Source organism: Pseudonaja textilis, chromosome 2 (assembly GCF_049901715.1).
Source record: "Pseudonaja textilis isolate UNSWEBS1 chromosome 2, rPseTex1.2, whole genome shotgun sequence".
In the NCBI taxonomy this organism is placed as follows: domain Eukaryota; kingdom Metazoa; phylum Chordata; class Lepidosauria; order Squamata; family Elapidae; genus Pseudonaja; species Pseudonaja textilis.
The window spans coordinates 223,125,058-223,144,498 of record NC_141991.1 but is presented as its reverse complement, the minus strand read 5'-3'; the positions used below and the strand labels follow the sequence as shown (position 1 = coordinate 223,144,498).

The following is a 19,441-nucleotide window of genomic DNA, read 5'->3' as shown; positions in this document are numbered from 1 at the left end:
ATTTATAACGTTGTGCTTTAATTCATATAATATCTCTTTTAATCTACCATATTTTCCTAATCTTCAAGATGTATTTTATACATTAACGTGGAAAAGAGTAATAGTCTAGAAGTACATAGAGCTAAGATATTTCTATATTAGAGATAGCTCTTTAACAGAAAAGAATGAATAGAAAATGTGCAGCTAAGCAGAAAAGGGATTGATGACAATATCCCCTTATTTTCAGATCACATGTCAATTGTTCCAAGGTAAACAATAGGTTTAGGATATGATCACCCTTGACTTGAGGCTGAAATAACCTGAAATAGTTCCATGGTGTTCACAAAGTTCTGAGCAACTCTGGACCCAACCTAAGAAGAGGAAATTAAAGTCCTCCAGCATTAAAAACTTTAAAAATTCCAGTCACGATTCCCTGGTACAACCCACATTCTTATCCCTTAGTAATGTAATATTAAAGAACTATAATGCAAGTACTTTATTTTCTGTAATAACAGTATAGTTGTAACCTTTTACTTTAAAAAAAGTTAATCCTAGTATTTTCTGTGAGGGAATTTGGGAGAGAGAAAAATGCACATAAAAAGCAAACATTTGAATGTTAAACTGCCTTTGCAAGCAGTTGTGATCTAATTTATGTTGATGTGCATAATCAATTGTCATGTGCAAAAGAAACATTAGAATATACAGTTACCTTTGATAATAATACTTTTATCCAGAAAAAAATCATAATACCTTTTAATTGATTATTCCAGTAGAACTTTTTAAAATATTTTATTGCTTTTTAAAATAGTAACAGAAAAAGAAAAAACAAGAAACAAAACACAAAAATACATAATAAAAATACACATGCTTAAAAATAAGTGAAAAAATACAACAAAAATATAAAGTATAATAAGTCATTATGGTAAAGAGTTACAATTCTATATATAATTATCTAATACAAAACTTTTGCAAGTAGGTATGTGTGAAATAAAAATGAATATTCATTTCTAATATACTTATGTAACTATCATGCTTTTTAAGCTACTGTATCTTATATAAATGAGTCCCATATTTCATTATAATTATCCATACAAAGTTTATGTCTATAAGCAATCCACTTATAAGTAGCAAGTGAAATCAAGTCTTCAATACATTTAATAATACATCTTTTAGTGTTACAATATCAGCAAGAGCATTCAGAATCCATTTTTGTTGTCCAGTTGTCAAATTCCATGGCCAAGATATATAATTCAAAAGAGTATTATCCTTTGAAAAAGTCAACTTTTGTTACACAGTCACATTTATATAATTCATTATTTTCTCCTCAAACCTAATAAGTATAAGACATTGTAAAAAATGCTTTGTAAGGAACCATGTCCTTACATCTCCAGTAAAAAGCTGTCCTAGGTAAGCCTCTTCTATGCAAGTGTGATAAGAATCCAATAATTTTTAAGTTTTGTTGTCTAAGTCATAGTTTAAGGTCTATTGACAGTCTTGCTATAGAAGTTAGGACATTCCTGTTGGTCTAGATCAGTGGTAGCGAACCTATGGCACGCGTGCCACAGGTAACACACAGAGCCCTCTGTGGGCACGCACATCGTCACTCCAGCTCAGCTCCACCGTGCATGCATGTGTGCCTTGGGCCTCTGACGCGCATGTGCAGGGGGCAGACGTGGGTCACGCATGCGAGGGGGTGCGCCTTGCATTTTGGGTATGTGTGCATGCATGTGTGTGCGCACTTTGGGCACTTAGACGAGCATCACTGGTGTAGATGAACAAAAGATGAACAATAGATGTACAAAAAAATAATATGCAACAGCAGCAATAAAACAATATAATAAACAATATAAGATATGATGTAATACAGTGTAACTATGATATGGAGAAAACCCTCAATGACTTTGATGGCATGTGAGTCCATCACATTAGCAGTCCTGACGGTTCCCATTGCTATTATTAACTGAAGCCCGTTGATTGTTAAGTGAAGACGCATCCTGATTCAAGCCATTTCTGGTTTGGTCCCTCCCAGATCTGAGCCTCAAGTAAGGTAAAGGATTGCCTCCTTTACCCCTTCCTGAACTTTTCCTGTCTCCCCCAATCTCTTCTCTTTTGGCTGGCTGCCTACCTGCTGCCATTCCTACCATGCTCTGCATTACTATTATACTAGCCACAGCTCCTTTCACTAGCTACCAAGACCTCAGTTTACACTACGGCTGGTAGGTCCGTTTTTTGCAACTAGGGCCACCTTTCACAAGACAAGGCTCTGGGTGGGATGTGAACAGGGGCTCTGGCAGCACCAGTGTGAAAGAGCGTAGCACAAAAGGGGGGCCTGGACAGTACATAGTGTTGCATGGTGTGATCATAAATGGGGTGGGCTTGAGTGGGCCTGAATTTAGTTTATGTGACTGTAGGGCATTGCAATGGCTGAAACTTTGAGGACTGATCATAAGTTCCATCATTTAGTTAACTTTGAACAATCACTGAATGTACTGATATTAAGCAAGAACTACCCATAAATAATAGTGATTAAAAAGAAAGAAGATTATTTTGGCTTATAAAGGTCTGTAAAAAGAAAAGTTTTAAGGGACTATTTAAACTTTAGGAAACCTAAAGATACACAGTATTAAAGAGGGAGTTGATTCCAGAGAGTAGGAGCTAAATGGAAAAACCTAAACACTAAAATATAAAGTGTCAATTTTTAACATGAATGAAAACCAATTGTTCTTAATTACACAATGAAGCTGAGCATATGCCCTTTTAATTTAACTTTAATTTTTAAGTTAATGTAAGACTATTTCAGTGAATTTTGTGCAGAGATTTGGGGAGTTTTGCTTCTGTTTTCTCAACTCCCTTCTGATACAAAGTATGCTATGTTCATTTTGCATTATCAAGTAGGAAAGTATATTACTGTGTTTATCATTTAATGTATATAAATATTTTATGCATATGAAATAAGAGTGGAGATACTTACATGTTGATGATTGATTAATACTTTTTAATATCGAACTTTTTTTAGAAAATGTTTGATGCATTTTGCAAAACTATGGAACACCGATGACATTGAAGAACTTCGAAGATGGAAATATGCGTCTGAAGTAGATAATGATTTCAGCCAATTTAAAAATTCCACAGAGCTCTCCAACTAAAAATGAAAATAGAATACAAGGTTTAATAATATCTCAGAAGAAGAAATATATGTGAATAAAGTAAAATTTTAGATCATTTAGGGATATAGTAATAGATTTTAATAACAATGCCTAGTTCACATAATCACTTTTGGTTTTAATTTCTGTAAACTAACTTCAAGAATGAGTTATGCAGAATGGAGTACATAAACTAAAATGTTAGGAACTCCTCCACATCCAAAAATCTTAAAGAGCCTTTCATCTCATTCTGTTTTCATAATGAAAATTACATAATTTTCACCTAGATTAGCATTTGTGTTGTGGAAAGAAATGAACAGGTAACCAAAAGGTACTTCTGTGTTTTTTTCCCCTCAGAATAACAGCATGATGGAGGAGTTTGTTTAACAAATACATGGAATATAGAAGTCATTTTCCGTAGTGCTATTGTTTTTACTTTTAAAGCAAGTATACTCATTTCACAGAGTTCTTGTCACCTTGTCAGACCCTTGTAGCTAGAAATCATTGCAAAATATATTTTATATAATATCATCTTGATGAAGTCATGGCCAATTATGAAAGCAAAAACAATCCACGTTGCATTATTTAATATCAGTGGATATTTTTGTACTAAACTTCAATTTTTTAATTTTTCAAATTGCTTCCAAAAATCTGGTGACTTTATATGCTGAAAATAAAAATATTGTTACATTTTTCTATATTATGTGTCAAGGCATCATATATCCCTCCACCCCAGAATTGTATATATCTGAAAAGTTAGTATACATCTGAAAAGCTTTTCCCTATCTGGTGGATGATTATGATTGTTGATGGAAATATGAAAATTATGTAACTATAAATTATATTAAAATAAATTTCTATTTATACCTGGTTGTGAAAAATGTGTTCATTTCTAAAACAACTAAAATAGCAGAAGAATAAATTAATTCTTTGGGTTTCTCAAATGCAAAATAATTTCTTTTTATAGAACAATACAGAATGAAGTTTCATATTTTATACTACTATTCTTTTTTGAAAAAATGAATCGATCTTTGTCCTTCCTGCAGAATAATTTTTAGATTAGAGTTAGCAATCTTCAATTAATTGCAGTTACAGTTCATCAAGAAAATGGTGGAATGTGTGATAAACATGGATGGATTGATAGATGATAGGTAGATAGATAGATAGATAGATAGATAGATAGATAGATAGATAGATAGATAGATAGATAGAAAAAGAAAGAACAAAAGAAAAAAAAAGAAATACATATGAACTGGAATGGTTTGTGAGGTTTCAAATGGTATTCTATATAGCCTTCTAAGATAAAAACAAACTACAAAGCTCTTAATACTCTTAATGAATATAAATTTACAAGGTCGAACAAAACAGTTAATTTGAATATGTCAAGGTCAGAATAGATAACGAGATGTCAAGTATCTCAGATTGTTAAACACAGTGACAGTAAATAAATAGTGACTAATATTTATTTAAAAACTCTTGAAGTGATACTAAATTTTGTGCTGACTGAAGGAACCTCCAGAAAACCTTTTTCCAGTTCCTTATTATAAGGGAGTTCAAACTGGCTGGCTGGCTGTATGTAGCTGAACCTGTCATGCCATGCTAGTGTCTTGTTTGGGAAATGGAAGCCGCTGCAAACTGGGAGGTTGCCAAAAAGGAAAAAAAATATTGTCCCAGATGGCTACCGCACTTTGCACACTTCTTTTATTGATTATATCTCAGGAAGTTGTTGCCATGCAACTGCAAATATATGCAAATGATTGTCCAATTTTTAAAGTAGTGCTTACAAGTGCAGATAAGAATGAAGGGATCTAGATTTTAAGAGACACTTGTTTATGGGGTTTTGAGGACTTTTGTTAATCACAAAATTACAAACTGTTCTATTTTATTTATATATACATTCATGCATTTAAAATTATTAATGTTTCCTGAATCACATAATGGTTTGCAACAGAGAATACAAAAAATAAATAAATCCCAAACTAATGGAATTAAAAAAGGTTTTCTACTACCAATGCCCAAATGTTCTGAAGAAAAATGGAAGTACTCAGTGCCTTCTTAAAGGAAATATGTACATTTTGTATCAACCAGGCAGTGTTTCTGAGTGCTGGCAGCCATTGTGAAAGCATATTGATGGGTTCTCAGCCACCCGCACACCGTTTTGAAGACCCATTTTAAAATAAATAAAAGCAAGCTAACCCTTGCCAGAAAGATGATCCTGCAAGTTCCTGGAGGATGTAGGTTAAACCTTGTAAGACTAACCTTGTAATCACCAGCACTTTGGATTCAATATAGAAGCAATCTGGTACTGGAGAGCTGCTGTGGTATCAGTAACATTGCTAAATTTGCCCTCCCTCATTTAGCAGATAGGCTGTTGCATTTCCAGCCAGTTGAAGCTTCCATCCTCAAAGACAGTTTCATGTGCAGCATATTGCAATGGTTTACTTTTCTGACACTAGCTGGCAATACTTGGTCTTCCATTATAAATTGCAGAGAATCAGTGTGACTACAGTGAAACTATGATCAATAAATAATTTCTCAAAGCTTTATCAGTTTGATGCAATAACCTCTTTGAACATTCTCTTTCCTAGCTTCAAACTCTTAAAATCTTTTCTTTTGCTTCACCATCACTGAATTGTATGTTCAGTAGAACCTCTGGTCACAACCATAATTCGTTTCATAACTTTGGCGATTTCTTTGTCTTCTAATGTTTCATCTTCAGGAATTTCTGAGTCAGGGTTGTGTTTGATCACCACCCAAGTATGTGTTTGTAACCAGATTCAAAAACTTTTTGGCCCAGCTGTCTGTCTGCCTGGTGAGTCTTTCTTTGCCGGTGCGAGCAGCCTGTAGCTTCTGCCTCTTTGCCAGCCCAAATAGAGGCGGCAATCACTGCCTCTGCCAGTATGAGTAGCCTCCAGCTACCACCACTTTACCGGCCTGAGCAGCCTTCATCCACCATCTCTTTGCTGGCCTGAACCGAGGTGACAACTGCCACGTCTTTGCTAGTGCAAGCGGCCTCCAGTCACCACTTCTTTGCCGGCTGGAAGTGAGCTGGCAGTGCCTGCAGCCTTGGTTCAGGCTCAAACTGCCACCTGCTTGCACTGGAAAAGAATGGCAGCTGGAGGCCCCTTGTGCTGTAAAAGAGCGGCGGCTGAAAACTGCTCTTACCGAAAAAGAGCGGTGGCTGGAGTCCCCTCACACTGGAAAAGAATGGTGGCTGGAGTCCGCTCTCACTGAAAAAGCAGTGGCTGGAGGCCAGTGTCTTGGGGTGGAATCATGCCCAGCTGCGTCAACAAAGCGGAAGTAGCCGCCTGCCGTTTCCTGCTACAAAAATATTTTTAAAAATCCTGTTGGACAGTGAGATCCAGTAAGAGATGAGTCAGAGAATCACCGTTGCTGTTGCTGCACAAAGGTAAGTCTAAGGATCCAGTTATTGCCACTGACGCTTTGGCCTGCCTGCGCCGCCGCACCTTGCCGTGAGTGACATTGAGTTGGCCATGCCCACTCAGTCACATAACCCCCCTCAGCCACACCCACCCCATCATTAGGAAGAACCAGTTGTTAAATTAGTTGGATCTCACCACTGTATATATGTCTTATCACAAATAAGTGAAAAAAGATAATGCTTGCTCATTAAAAAGGCCAAGTATTCTACAACATGATTTATTTATTTGTTTGTTAAACATGTACAAGATAGCAAGTATAAGTATGAACATAAACATGAACAAAGGAAGTAAATACTGATAGATGAGGACAGTAGGCATGCTGGTGCGCTTATGTATGCCCCCTTGTCAGTGTCGTTTTGACAGAATGTGATTGTAGATTTCAATTTTTATTAGATTTTGAACAGGAGCTCAAGATAACATGTAATTGTCCCTCCTAGTTTTCCCTACAACAACCCTACAAGATTGGTTGGCTTGAAATACAAAATCATCCAAGCTTTCGTAGTTAAGAATGCTTAGAAGAAACTAGAACTTGAAACTCCTGATCTTTCTTTAATACAGTATATTAACTACTATGCCACCCTGGCTCTCCCATTCTTACTTGGCATTTGAATAAGAAATATGTATACATTCAATCTATCTATTCTAATTAAAATTGAGCATTTTTATGCCTGTGGTTTATTATGTGTAGGAAGGCCTCCCTCCCCGGAATAAAATATTCCACAGAATAAGAAAAGAGGCAGAATGGACTATTTCTCCTAAAGGAGAAGAGGAGAAAAATCTTAACAAAGACAGAAAGCAGTCCCAGATGTTCCTCCACTAAAACAGCCTGCAGGGCAAGCAAAGCTTAAGGAAAGAAACTAAGTTTCATCCATAAAACAATGTCTACATTATAACCGTAGACCTGGCTAAAGCAATCTCCAAATAGATGACAGAATAGACTAGTAGATGAAACCGACAAGATTAGGCTGACAGGATTAGAGCAAGGAAACGAACACCTAGGATTGTGTATTTTACCTTTACCTCTACGGTTGGTCACGACCTTGCAGACCATAACAGAAATCTTGCAACACAATTAAACAATAAAGGACACAAAAACCCAGCTATCCCAATTACAAACCCCCCAAATTTAAAAACTCATCTACTGACCAGACCAATTTGCTAGCTGCCCCAGGAAATGCTTGCTGTTGTCACTGCTGCTACTGGGCCAATAAACCTCCTTTCCAATTGACTCCAACTTATTATCTTGCCTTCAATGTATTATCTTTTGCCTGCATTTGTCTCCCATCTTGGAATAAGACACATACTAAATTTAACTTCCAACATATGTAAATAGGTTCCACTTTGTGTTTTTAATTAAGTTTTGAAACAACAATAATACAAAGTTTAATTGTTCCTAACTGTAAAAGTCTAAACTGTATAATCAATTCCTTCTGTGTATCTATGTAGGCAGTATTTTGATCAGTCATTACCATTAATCGCTTTTCAAGTTTTGCTGTATTATTTTAAAATTAGAATAGAAACTAAAATCCTCCTGGGTAGGCATTAAAAACTAAACATGCATTAGATGTTCCTGCTTGGTTTAAATATTAAATTAATTTTGCATAGAATAAAAGAATTGCAAGTCTCAAGAATTCACTTGTTTATTCCTTTACTTGGGATAAGATCCATTTATATATTAATATGAGCTGAGATTATTATCTTTTGCTCCTGCTTTGTCCAGTTTTGATAACAGCTTATTTTTTTCTTAAATAGTTGCATCACACGATAATAATATAGCTATATTTGAGATTCACAATGGCCTATTTTAAAAAAAAACTGAAGTCTTAAAAGAGGGAGAAATACTTAAATTCGAATATGTATTGCAAGTTCATATATTTGGAAATTTTACTATATCCATTTGCTGACATTTTGATCAAAGTTCAGCAGACCAAATGTTTAAGATTGATATTAGTACTATGTTCCTTATATCACACATTGCACTATACATGGCTGCACAAATATGTCAGTCACCTTTTGAAGAAACTTGCAAGGAATCAATGGCCATTTAGACAAAACAACACACCAACAACCTAGAGAACTGATCACTAATAGACAAATATGTTAGTAACTGTCTCTTGAACACCCTGCCTAATCTTGTCTTTGCAGCAAGAACAGTCTTAATAATTAGGAACTTGCTAGAAAGAAAAGATATCATTACAATCAAATGGAGATACCTGGTTTTATTGTTCCCTGTGACTGAAGCAAGATTCCTCCTGGTGATTTCCTAATTACCAAAGCTCTGTTCTCATACGAGCCAAACAAAAGCAATATTGTGCACTGGTGTGATAAATTATAACCACATTTTGTGCCAATGCAGTCTATCAGTGTGCCAGATTGTGAACAATAGATCAGATTTTTTTCACAATGCAATTTCTATATCAGCACGCTAGTTTATGAATAAGTATATTGTTATATGCTAGAGCACTCACTATTTTTAGCAATTACTCTTGTAATTGTTAACTGTCTATTAACACAATAGATTTTCTGAATATGCAAACATGTTTTAAATGATGGTTATAATGAGCCCAATATGAAGAGAGCAAGCATGATTTTGTTTTATACATATGATTTTGTAAGGCTACTGAAATTTGTATGACAATATGAATCTAATGCTTTTTTTAAAATTCATAGTATTTATTTATATGGGAGTCAGTTTAGTGCAGTGTTAAGGCATCCGGCTAGAAACCAGGAGACCACAAATTCTAGACAAAAGCCAGTTGGGTGATCTTGGGCCAATTACTTTCTTTCCCCTTAGGAAAGAGGCAGTGGGGAAAAAAAGAAAACCTTGCCATGAAATTGCAAGTACTGTCCAGGCAGTCTTGATAATTGGATTCACAATTCTTTCATGACAGTATGAAAGGGGGGGGGAAAGTATTTATTTAATTCGTATAAACCTCTTTAAAGACATGAAGGTTGGCTTTGTTCTGTTTTTACTGAGAAGTGAACTGAATTAATATAATTAGATGAAGTAGGAATTAACATCCATTTAAAGATTTTTAAAATGTCACCAGTTTATAAAATCTGTCCTCTTTTTTTTAATGACTGATTTCCATAAAGTGCTGCTGAGGTTGAAAATGGTTCCAAAATAAAATGCCAAAAAAATCTCCTGTTTAGATTTTCTTTATTTATAGTTTCATATTGAAAAAGAATAAAATAAAATGCATCACATCTGGAGGGAGAAAGTACATTGTCGTGAGAAATAAGACAGCCTTTATAGATATCCCGGAAGAGTTGCTATGCCAAATGAAGAAAACATACTTTTGGCTGAACACTGGAATCTGGGAAATAGCTGAGTGAAGAACAGATAAGAGAGTCTCTGTAAGAAAGATAAAGTTGGAATGGACTAAGTTGATAAGAAAGAAGTGAGTGGAATTGAGTGGACAGAAGGAAAACCTGTAACAGGCAAAAGTGGAATTGGGAGTCTTGGAGGCTGAAGAGGTTTCAAGTGGATTTAAAATCCCTGAAGAGGAATTTTCACTGGGGTTGCTGTACACAGAGAATGACACAGTATGGGATCTGTGTACTACAAACTTTTCAAACTTGGCAACTTTAAGTTGTGTGGACTTCAATTCCCAGAATTCTTCATGTTGGCTGAGGAATTTGGGGAATTGCAGTCCACACATCTTAAAGTAGCCAAGGATGTGATCATTGCACTAGAAATTGCCTGATACCTCTCCCTTTGCTCTTCATAGGTGAATTTGAATTTTCTGATTCTGTTACAATTCACTTAGGATTAGGGAAATTCAGTAAAGAGACAAAAAGTTTTTACTTTTTACTTTAAAAAGTCTGACCCACTCAATTACATTCAAAGAAAAAAATAAAATGTTTGTGATACCCCCCTCCCCCAATACAAACTCTGAAAACTGAGGCCTTTTCTATATCCATTGGCTGTGAAATCTCCTCTGGACAAGAATACTAGCCTTCTATTATGCTCACCTTTTATAAACCCTATAATTTCTTGCCTAGCAATTATTTTTTTCATTTTGTGGACTGAACCAAACCAACAATATCCCCAAGCATTCCTTTTGTGTTCCTAGAACATTTCAACCCTTCAGAATATTCTTTTGACATCCTGCATCTCAGCAATAGTCCTTGTCTCTTGTCTCATTGTCAGAAATTAGGCCTTTGCTTCAGATGCTGTGCTTCCCAGAACAGTATACTTGTTGCTGATCAGAGAGTTCTTCTGCATTTACTCTTTCATAAGGCTCAGAAATGATAATTAGGTTGCTGTAACTCCTGTGAAATCCAATTGGCTTCCTCATCTATATTGTTTCCTGGTGCTGAGTCTGGAGACCAAGCATCTGACTTTTGTTCTGATGTTTCATTTCTAATTTAGGGAACAAGTTTCTCAAATTTCCTCTTTTCCTGGAAATTTATTGACTATCTGAGATTGTAGAGAATCAACTTTATGAGTTAGTGTAAGATGCCATTGTTTAGAGTCCTAACTGTCATGTTTCCAATCTTTTTGAAAAAAAAAAAAGAAAATTACTTAACAAGCCACTATGTCATTAAACCTCTTTCTATGCAAAAAAACTTTACAAAAGAAAAGAGGTCTGCTAACACTTATTTCAACACAACTCCCAGTTGTATTAAATTGGGTGTGTCCCACCATCAGCAGCAGATAAGGAAGAAAGAAGTTGGATTGTCAATGGGCAAGCTATTTGTCAAGAGCATTTTTCCACACTGCTCTATACAAGTCATACATAGTGAAATATACATAATACTCATTATTATCTTGTTTGTCAAATGACAGATGTCAGATCATTTAAGCTTATTCAGAAACAAAAGATTTGTTAAGTGGAAGAATAATATAGCTAGTTTGGCAGCATCCTCCCTTGAGGTTTATCTGCCTACACTGAAAACCAAAACTAAGATCAAAGTCTTCCCCTTCAGTCTGTTCACAATTCAGATTGATAATCCTTGAACAGAGTTTACAAACTCTATACAAAAGCATGCAAGTGGAAATTACAACTGTAATTCAATCTTTCTCATAGTCATCTGTGGTCCATCTCCTGCAGGAGTATGAAACTCGCAGCCCATGGGCCAGATGTGTCATGTGCTGGCCATGCCCACCTCTGTTTAGAGGTGCAATATGTCACGTGATGACATGTCATTAAGAGTTTGACACCTCTGCTCTCTTGTTTCAGTCACAGACAACCACCTTTTCAACTGAAGCAGTCATGCTCCCCCAGAAGCTAACTTTCGATGTGGATGTTGCCTTAAGAACCAGAGGTTGGAGGCAGCATCTTTCATTCTGATCCTGATGTTCACCAATACCCTTCATTTACAGATGCTTAGCTCAGTTTTAAGATGGGTGGAGCTCTGTACATAATGACTGCTAGATTTTATCTATTGTATGTTGTTGTTTTAATCATTCAATCATGTCCAACTCTTGGCAACTTTATAGGCAAGTGCTCTCTAAATTACCCTGCTAAACACAACTTCTTTCATATGTTGAATCTTCATCTTTGTATCAGTTTTGATGTGTGCTAAGATTATCCTGCATTTCATTTCAAGTGTAGAATTGCCATTGTGAACAAATTGTTGGTAGAGGCCATGAAATTCTGAGCTAACTTTGTACAGTAATCCTTGGCCTACAACAGTTCATTTAGTGATGCTCAAAGTTACAACAGCACTGAAAAGAGTGACTTATGACAATTTTTCATGCTTACACCATTGCAGCGTCCCTATAGTCACATGATCAAAATTCAGATGCTTGGGAAATGACTCATATTTATGATGATTGTAGTACCCTAGAGTCATGTGATCACCTTCTGCAACCTTCTGACAAGCAAAGTCAATGGGAAAGCCAGGTTCAGTTGATGAGCATGCTACTACCTTAACAACTGCAGTGATTCACTTAACAATTGTGGCAAGAAAGGTTGCAAAGTGGGGCAAAAGTAACTTAGCAAATGTCTCATGGCAACAAAAATTTGGGGGTCTATTGTGGTTATAAGTTGAGTGCTATCTGTACTTAACTGTCTTGTTTCAGGACATTTCCAGAATTATGCCACATGGTAGCCCAGGCTCAGCCATTTCCCCTATCATTGGATTGATTCTCTCCACTTTTACTTCGTAGCATTGATTCCTCCTGCAGTCTGTATGATTACCCTGTTCTACTAATCATAAGTCTGGAAACTTCAATGACTAACTCAGCCATGCTTGGTGAGATGTTAATACTAATGTCTGCATCTTTCAGTCATGACCCTCATGTGGGAAAATAGAATCTGCCTGTCATGTGCATATATCATGAGGAAGAATAGTTAGGGCTCCAGCTCCATGAGATCAACATTATAATATAGATTATCATCCGAGGTTCATTTCAACCCTTTCTTGCTGGCATTTCAGAAAGGTACAAAACCAATGTTGTTTTGACAATATGTAGTCACTGAGAAGAAGAAAGCTGCTTTTGACTTCAGTTTGCATTTAATTCTGGTGACCCCCCCCCCCGGGCCGGGCCCCCCCCGCCCCGCCGCCCCCCCCCCCCCCCCCCCCCCCCCCCCCCCCCCCCCCCCCCCCCCCCGGGCCCCCCCCCCCCCCCCCCCCCCCCCCCCCCCCCCCCCCCCCGGGCCCCCCCCCCCCCCCCCCCCCCCCCCCCCCCCCCCCCCCCCCTGGAACGGTTTGTAATTCAAGAGATGCTGGTTTTATGGAGGCAGTGGGATGCTTGGATTGTACTTTGTGTTTTTGTTTTTAGTGCATATCAGCTACACTCATTGTGATCAAACAGTATATAAATTTATGTAATAAATAAGAATGGATCTTTTTGCACTTTGTATTCATCAGTGCTTATGTTCCTGTAGCAGGGCCTAGACAGAATTCCAATTTCTAAGCTATTCTTTCCTACATTTTTGAAATGAATTCTACAATACTCCTTTTGAGAGGAATCTTCTGAGAATCCACCAGGACAGTTGCATTCTCATCATAGAACAATGGCCTTGACAACCATAATTTATTCCTCTAGTACATCTTGCTTTAGAATTATTTCTGCCTCCTGACCTGACCTGACCTACTGTACTGATCCCTACCCTGAGTCTCTCTCTCTCATTCTGTTCATGTTGGAAGCAGCCTCATGTTCCATCAGAGGAGGTGATCATTCAAAAAATTTCAAGTTGTGCAGAAATGGACAAATTAACTTTGGCATTAAAAAATAAAGACACTTCAACAGCTGGAACTGCTGGTACAAATGGATAGACCAAAGATAGACTTCACACTAAAAGGCAAAAGAGGATAGGATAAATCCATAGTAGTGATATATGTAAGGATTAGGTGTGTGTATATGGCATAAAATAAGGATAAAAAAGAGGTCTTACAAACTGTTGAAGATGAGAATGTTTTCAATTGTTTTCTATTTTTTTTCTTTCTATTTTCTTCTCCCTTTCTTCTTTTTCTCTCTTTCATTTATGTATGTGTTGTTGGTTTGTTTTAATTGTAAAATCAATAAAATTTATTTTTAAAAAAAGAACAATGGCCTTGACAACCATAATTTATTCCTCTAGTACATCTTGCTTTAGAATTATTTTTGCCTTCCTGACCTGACCTACTATACTGATCCCTACCCTGATCCCTACCCTCTCTCATTCTGTTCATGTTGATGTCAAGTCTTTCAGCCTTCTAGCTACTATTCCTAGTCATTTTATGTCCTGGAGGATGGCAATTTTAATAGCAGTGATGTTGATTTGTCAAGTGGAAGATTTATACAAATTGAAATGCTCTCTATTTTTCACAGGGATAAAGTAGTCTTCTCAAGCATATCTTTCTTCTACAATTTGTGTCCATTTCCCCCAATTTCTTGGTAAAGAAATCATTCCGTTATTTCAAAACAGTGATTGTTTGCTGTCCAGCCAGTGTATGGGAATTGAATAGTTAGGTAGCAATTGTGAGCTGTTCCCTTAAGGGAATGCATCATGGTAAAGGTAGTTTAGGTATCCTGGGAAATGTAGTCCATGTCACGTGACCACATCTGGAATCCTAATTGGTCTATGGGTTGGGGGAGTTTTCCTCACTCTTGGCTGAACTCACGGACTCGTGGTAACTGTTCTACTTCTATCATTACAAGATGGGAGAAAAAGGATAGGAGATAAACCATCTTTTTACCTACCAGACAGATATACAAAGGATTGGTCATTAAAGAAGAACTTTGTCACAAATGTGAGTTGTGAGGATACCTGATGAACCAATAAATGTATTTTGTTATGGACGTTTTTGTTGAGTTTATCTATCTGCTTCTGTACAGAAGACAAATACACCACTATACAGAATACAGAACAGATTGTCTTCTGCTTGGAGACTACAATAAAAAACTGGTTAATTTAAGTAGTTATCTGTAAATTCATACAACCCACCCTGACACCTGTTTCAAGTGATCTCTGTTCCTCCTTTGTTCCATTGTATCAGCTTTAGGAACTGAAGGTGTTTGCTATGGGCAACAGTACCAAATTATGCATAGTATGTAGACAGAGCAGGAGTCTATGAAGTATTTTGTAAGCTTCCAAAGGTGAGAATGAGCTCTGTGGAGATGCATGATATCAGTGCAGTTGTGTAGAATTTCCATACTACTATTAAAAGTAGAGGAACTTTACATTACAATGACCATCTATATGTGATCAAATGTATGTTCAAAGTCCTAATCTCTACATTTTCTGTAGAGTATCAGATTTGGTGGGAATACAAAATTACCTGTGTCTCAAGCAATCAATTTTCTATCGATGCACTGCAACAATAAGCTATTTGTTGCAGAAGAGTTTAGCATAAGGACTTTGGGCCAGTTCAGATCCAACTGCAGTCCTGCCTGGACACATCATGTTTCCAAGTTTTGAGATTGAATTAATTCATTGGCTTTTGGTTTATCTGAGATGGGAAGAAAACTGGTTTTGCCTCTGAAGCCCACTGTTCTGTGGAGTATGTAGGCTGTCCATCCCACTACCAGATTTTGGGCTTTCCACTATCCACAACTATTTTCATTACCTCTTTTTGATCTCCTCTTACTTAGGACTTATGATTACATTCTACCACATCTGGCTGAAAAACTCAAATATGCGTATAATATTACCTTCAAATGCGTTTGACTACAGCATATAACATAGCAAGAGGGCTTTCAGTAATTTTTTTTTGTTTTCTGTTGCTGCATCTTATCCTGTGGAATGAGATTCCCTCTGAGATCTATACATCTCCCACCCTGATGATGTTCTTAAACAGATGTCTGTTCTCCCAGAACCTATAAGCTAGGCTGATAAACCCCTCTTGTTGGATATGTTTGCACAGTACATGAGTTTTTAATCAAGTGGCCAGGTGCCCATCGTGTTTAGATGCTTTGTTCTTTTGACAGAAAGAAGAATCAAGGAAGTGTTCTGTTTACTCTCATAATTCAAATTATGGAAAGGGGCTGTCAGAAGAACAGTATGCAATCTTTCCTATTTTATGCCCAGTTTGAAGATATCGGTATCATATTTATGTAGGAAATAGTTATAACGTTCATATTTGGCTATGTGATTAGTGGTTAATACACAGTTGAATGAGTGTGAAGGCTGAAAAAACAATATTGAGGACAATTTAGCTCTCTTTTCATTGAAATGCTTTCCTGATAGGTGACCCTGCTTCACATTTATACAAATATTACAAGTAAAGACACAACAATGCACATTGAACAGTAATACCCAATTAATAACAATATCTAATAGGTAATAAAATCATATAATTCAAATAAATGTAAATAATGTAATTAAAATTCAGCTGTTCTGTGTAATTCTGAATGTTCAATGCTTGCAACAACAAAAAAAACACCTCACCCTTCTACAAAGATTTTTAGATATTTATATCTTCTACACTTATGTAACATAGACTTTAGTATGGGGCCAGTAGAAAGGCTTTCACACTGCCTACACACTAAAGTTCATTTTTCTTCTCTTTGTAAGGAAATTTAGAATTCAGCTATTGTATAAGACAAAGTTCTTTGCATCCTAAAAAGTGTTTATTTATAGCACCATACTGTTACTTCACCAAATTCTAAAACTGAAGGCTATAGGTAATTTTATGTGCATACACTGTACTTTCAGCAGAGTCACATGTTAGTTAATTATTTTCTGAAGAAAATCCTTTTAATTTCAAAGTAAGTACATTGTAGTCATTTATAGTTATTCTGTATGTAAATTAGGTTAATGCCATAGTATCAGTTAACTGAGTGGCTAATTAACTTGTCAAAAAAATCACCTTTTTTGTCTCACTCAAATATTCCTTTAATTCTAGAATAAAGCCTTTCTATTGAAACCTATATAGCTGGTTAATCATGGAGCTGCCTCTTCTCAATGATTTCTGGCAGTCTCATCAGTTCAGGCACAGTACAGTATCAGTTTCTGGGACCAATGTCACTTAGTGGGCTTTAGGAAGTGTGTCTTCTTTGTTGTCACCCTATCTTGTGGAACAGCCTCTTCTCTGAAACATGAACAGCATCTACCCATAGGCCTTCTGGAAGAGCATGAATATCTGACTACTCTCCCGAGACATTGGGGCCAGATGTTAATGAAGCTCTGACATAGGGGTGGGTGTATCTAATAAACTGATTTTGCTATTTTCTTACATTGATTTATTTGTGGATTTAATGATTTGTGAATTTGGGTTTTGTTTCTATCTTTGTTCACTACAGAGGGTTTCTTTGATAGATAAGTAGCCATAAAAATGGGTCCAATAAATAACAGATATCTGGAGTCACCTAAAAGTAATTTAAAAAGTGAAGGCCTTTTACCCCTGTACAACCCAACTTTTTAGTACTCAAAGTAGCCTCCAGTTCTTGACTTTTCCTTCTCCAAGAAGCCACTTTGTTGTATGGTCTCTGTTTTAACATCCATGAATAGGAAGATAGAATTCTGGGTAGAAGAATGGCCAACACAAAAAGTTGCTTAGAAAAGAAAGAGGAGAGCAGCCTTATGCAATTTCATGCAATTTTATTTATTTTTTCATTTATATTCCTTCTATTTTCCCAACAGCAATCCTATTGTGGAAAGGAAACTTCACAAAGACAGTAGTGTCACAAAAAATGGGAAAAGCCCAAGGGGAACATCAGGTCAGCCATTAAACAAACTTACATAGGAAAAGGAATCAAATAAAAAAGGTATTAAAGAATCCCTATAGACAAAAGCCTAAGTAATTAAGAAAACTAGACAAATAAGAAAAGGAAACAAAAAGATAATTTAGAAAACCTTTACAAACACAGGACATACCAAATAAGCAAAACAAACAGACAAAAGACACAAAATATAAATTACAAAGGGGACAGACAGGAGATTGCCACAGAACAAATATGAAAAACTATCTTAAAGCTAAAAGGGATTAGAGAAAACCAATAATACAATCTGGCCACCCCGTGGAGTTTGCCTTCCGCACCCTGCGGAGTTTGCCCTCCGGAGGGAATAAAGACAAACTCAGACAGGATTTGAAACATTAAGCACAAATACAAACATTCACACAAAATCAACTTTCAAAGGGAGAAAAGGGTATAAAAGACCAGGGACTTACCATAAGAAGCTAGCTAGCCCAGGAACACAGACTTCTCGCTGTTCTCCGCCTTCCTGAAAAAATAAAAAGATCCAGCTTTCAAGCAGTTGTCCATATCCTTGCGCCGGAGCTCTCCCAGCGGGAAAATCGAATCCTCGAAAGAAAGGCATTTTGGCACCTTTCAACACTATGAAGTGAGTTGGGCTGAGAGAGAGTGACTGGCCCAAAGGCCCTTTCATGCCTAAGGCAGGACTAGAATTTACAATCATAATCACTTGTAGATATGAAATCTTGGGGGGAAATATCTTAAATTTTCAAGAAGGAAATCAATATTATTTTTAGCAGATGTTAAATGACTAGAACAAGAGTTGATGAACTTCGGAACCTGGCCTGTAATTGCATTATCTTAGAAAACATTTAGAACTCAAGTTCAGTATTCTTGATACTGTGTCATTTTTGATGATTTCTTAAAATGAGTACACTATTCTAAATGTTATGGATAGTCAGTCCCTCAGATGCTAAAGAAACCAATGCAGGAACAATTGGAGCCACACAGATTCCCTCTCAACATAGCAGATAAATTGGTGTGCTTGGAATGATCGGGTAAAACAGTCAAGATAACAGCTGCGTGCAATTATGATCATTAAAAAAAATCCTGGGGCTTTAAAATTACATGATTGCAGAGGCCATTTTGACTTTTTTGACCCCCTACCTCCTCTTCTCCCTATGGATGCCCCTGCATGCACCTATTGATTTCAAGTCTTTCTGATGCAACAAATCACAGCATAGTAGCAATAGTGTGTTATTTCCTAGCCTAGCCCCTTCGTTGCAAATGAAAGCTCTCAGTTCAGTTGATCGTATTAAACACATACCTTTCAATTCTGTAATGCCAATTATAAAAGGCATTTTGGTCTGTAAATTCTGTAATATTTAGTGTGTAGATTTAGATGTAGTATGCAGATTTAGATTCTGTGGAATGTTAGATGCTGATCACTAAAGCAAAGGGTGTATTTAATCCATTCCTGCCTTTTTTCCCCCTTACTCAGCCTCTTGCAGTAATAACTGTGATGCAAAAGATTCCTTGAGCACCATGCCTTGAGTAGGTCACCAAACTGTCAAATTAACTTTGCTCCTGACTACCTATTCTTTAAAAAAAATGCACATTTTTTAAAAAAGAATCAAGGTTGCCAGTTTGAATTGCTGCTGTGGGCAAAATCTTCTCCTAAGCCAAGGTTTCTGCTGTGTTTTCAATGGAACTAATAATCATACCCTCAAAGAGGCCATTCATTTGTTTTGCTGCCAAGGCTGTATTTTTCTTCCTTCCTTCATTCATCAGAAATCTTATCTGTG

At 36.6% G+C, this 19,441-nt stretch overlaps 2 protein-coding genes across 3 annotated transcripts in view; one reads left to right on the top strand and one right to left on the bottom strand.

Moving 5' to 3' along the window:
- MSH3 (mutS homolog 3) overlaps nt 1-3,988 on the top strand; it is a 47,211-nt gene extending 43,223 nt beyond the window's left edge. For both annotated transcript variants that reach the window (XM_087927119.1, XM_087927120.1), the window contains one exon: nt 2,996-3,988. In XM_087927119.1, the coding sequence (XP_087783245.1) occupies nt 2,996-3,125 (130 nt within the window). In that variant the 3' untranslated portion in view covers nt 3,126-3,988. The remainder of the gene's footprint in view (nt 1-2,995) is intronic.
- OCLN (occludin) overlaps nt 1-19,441 on the bottom strand; it is a 389,915-nt gene that overhangs the window by 228,851 nt on the left and 141,623 nt on the right. The window lies entirely within an intron of this gene.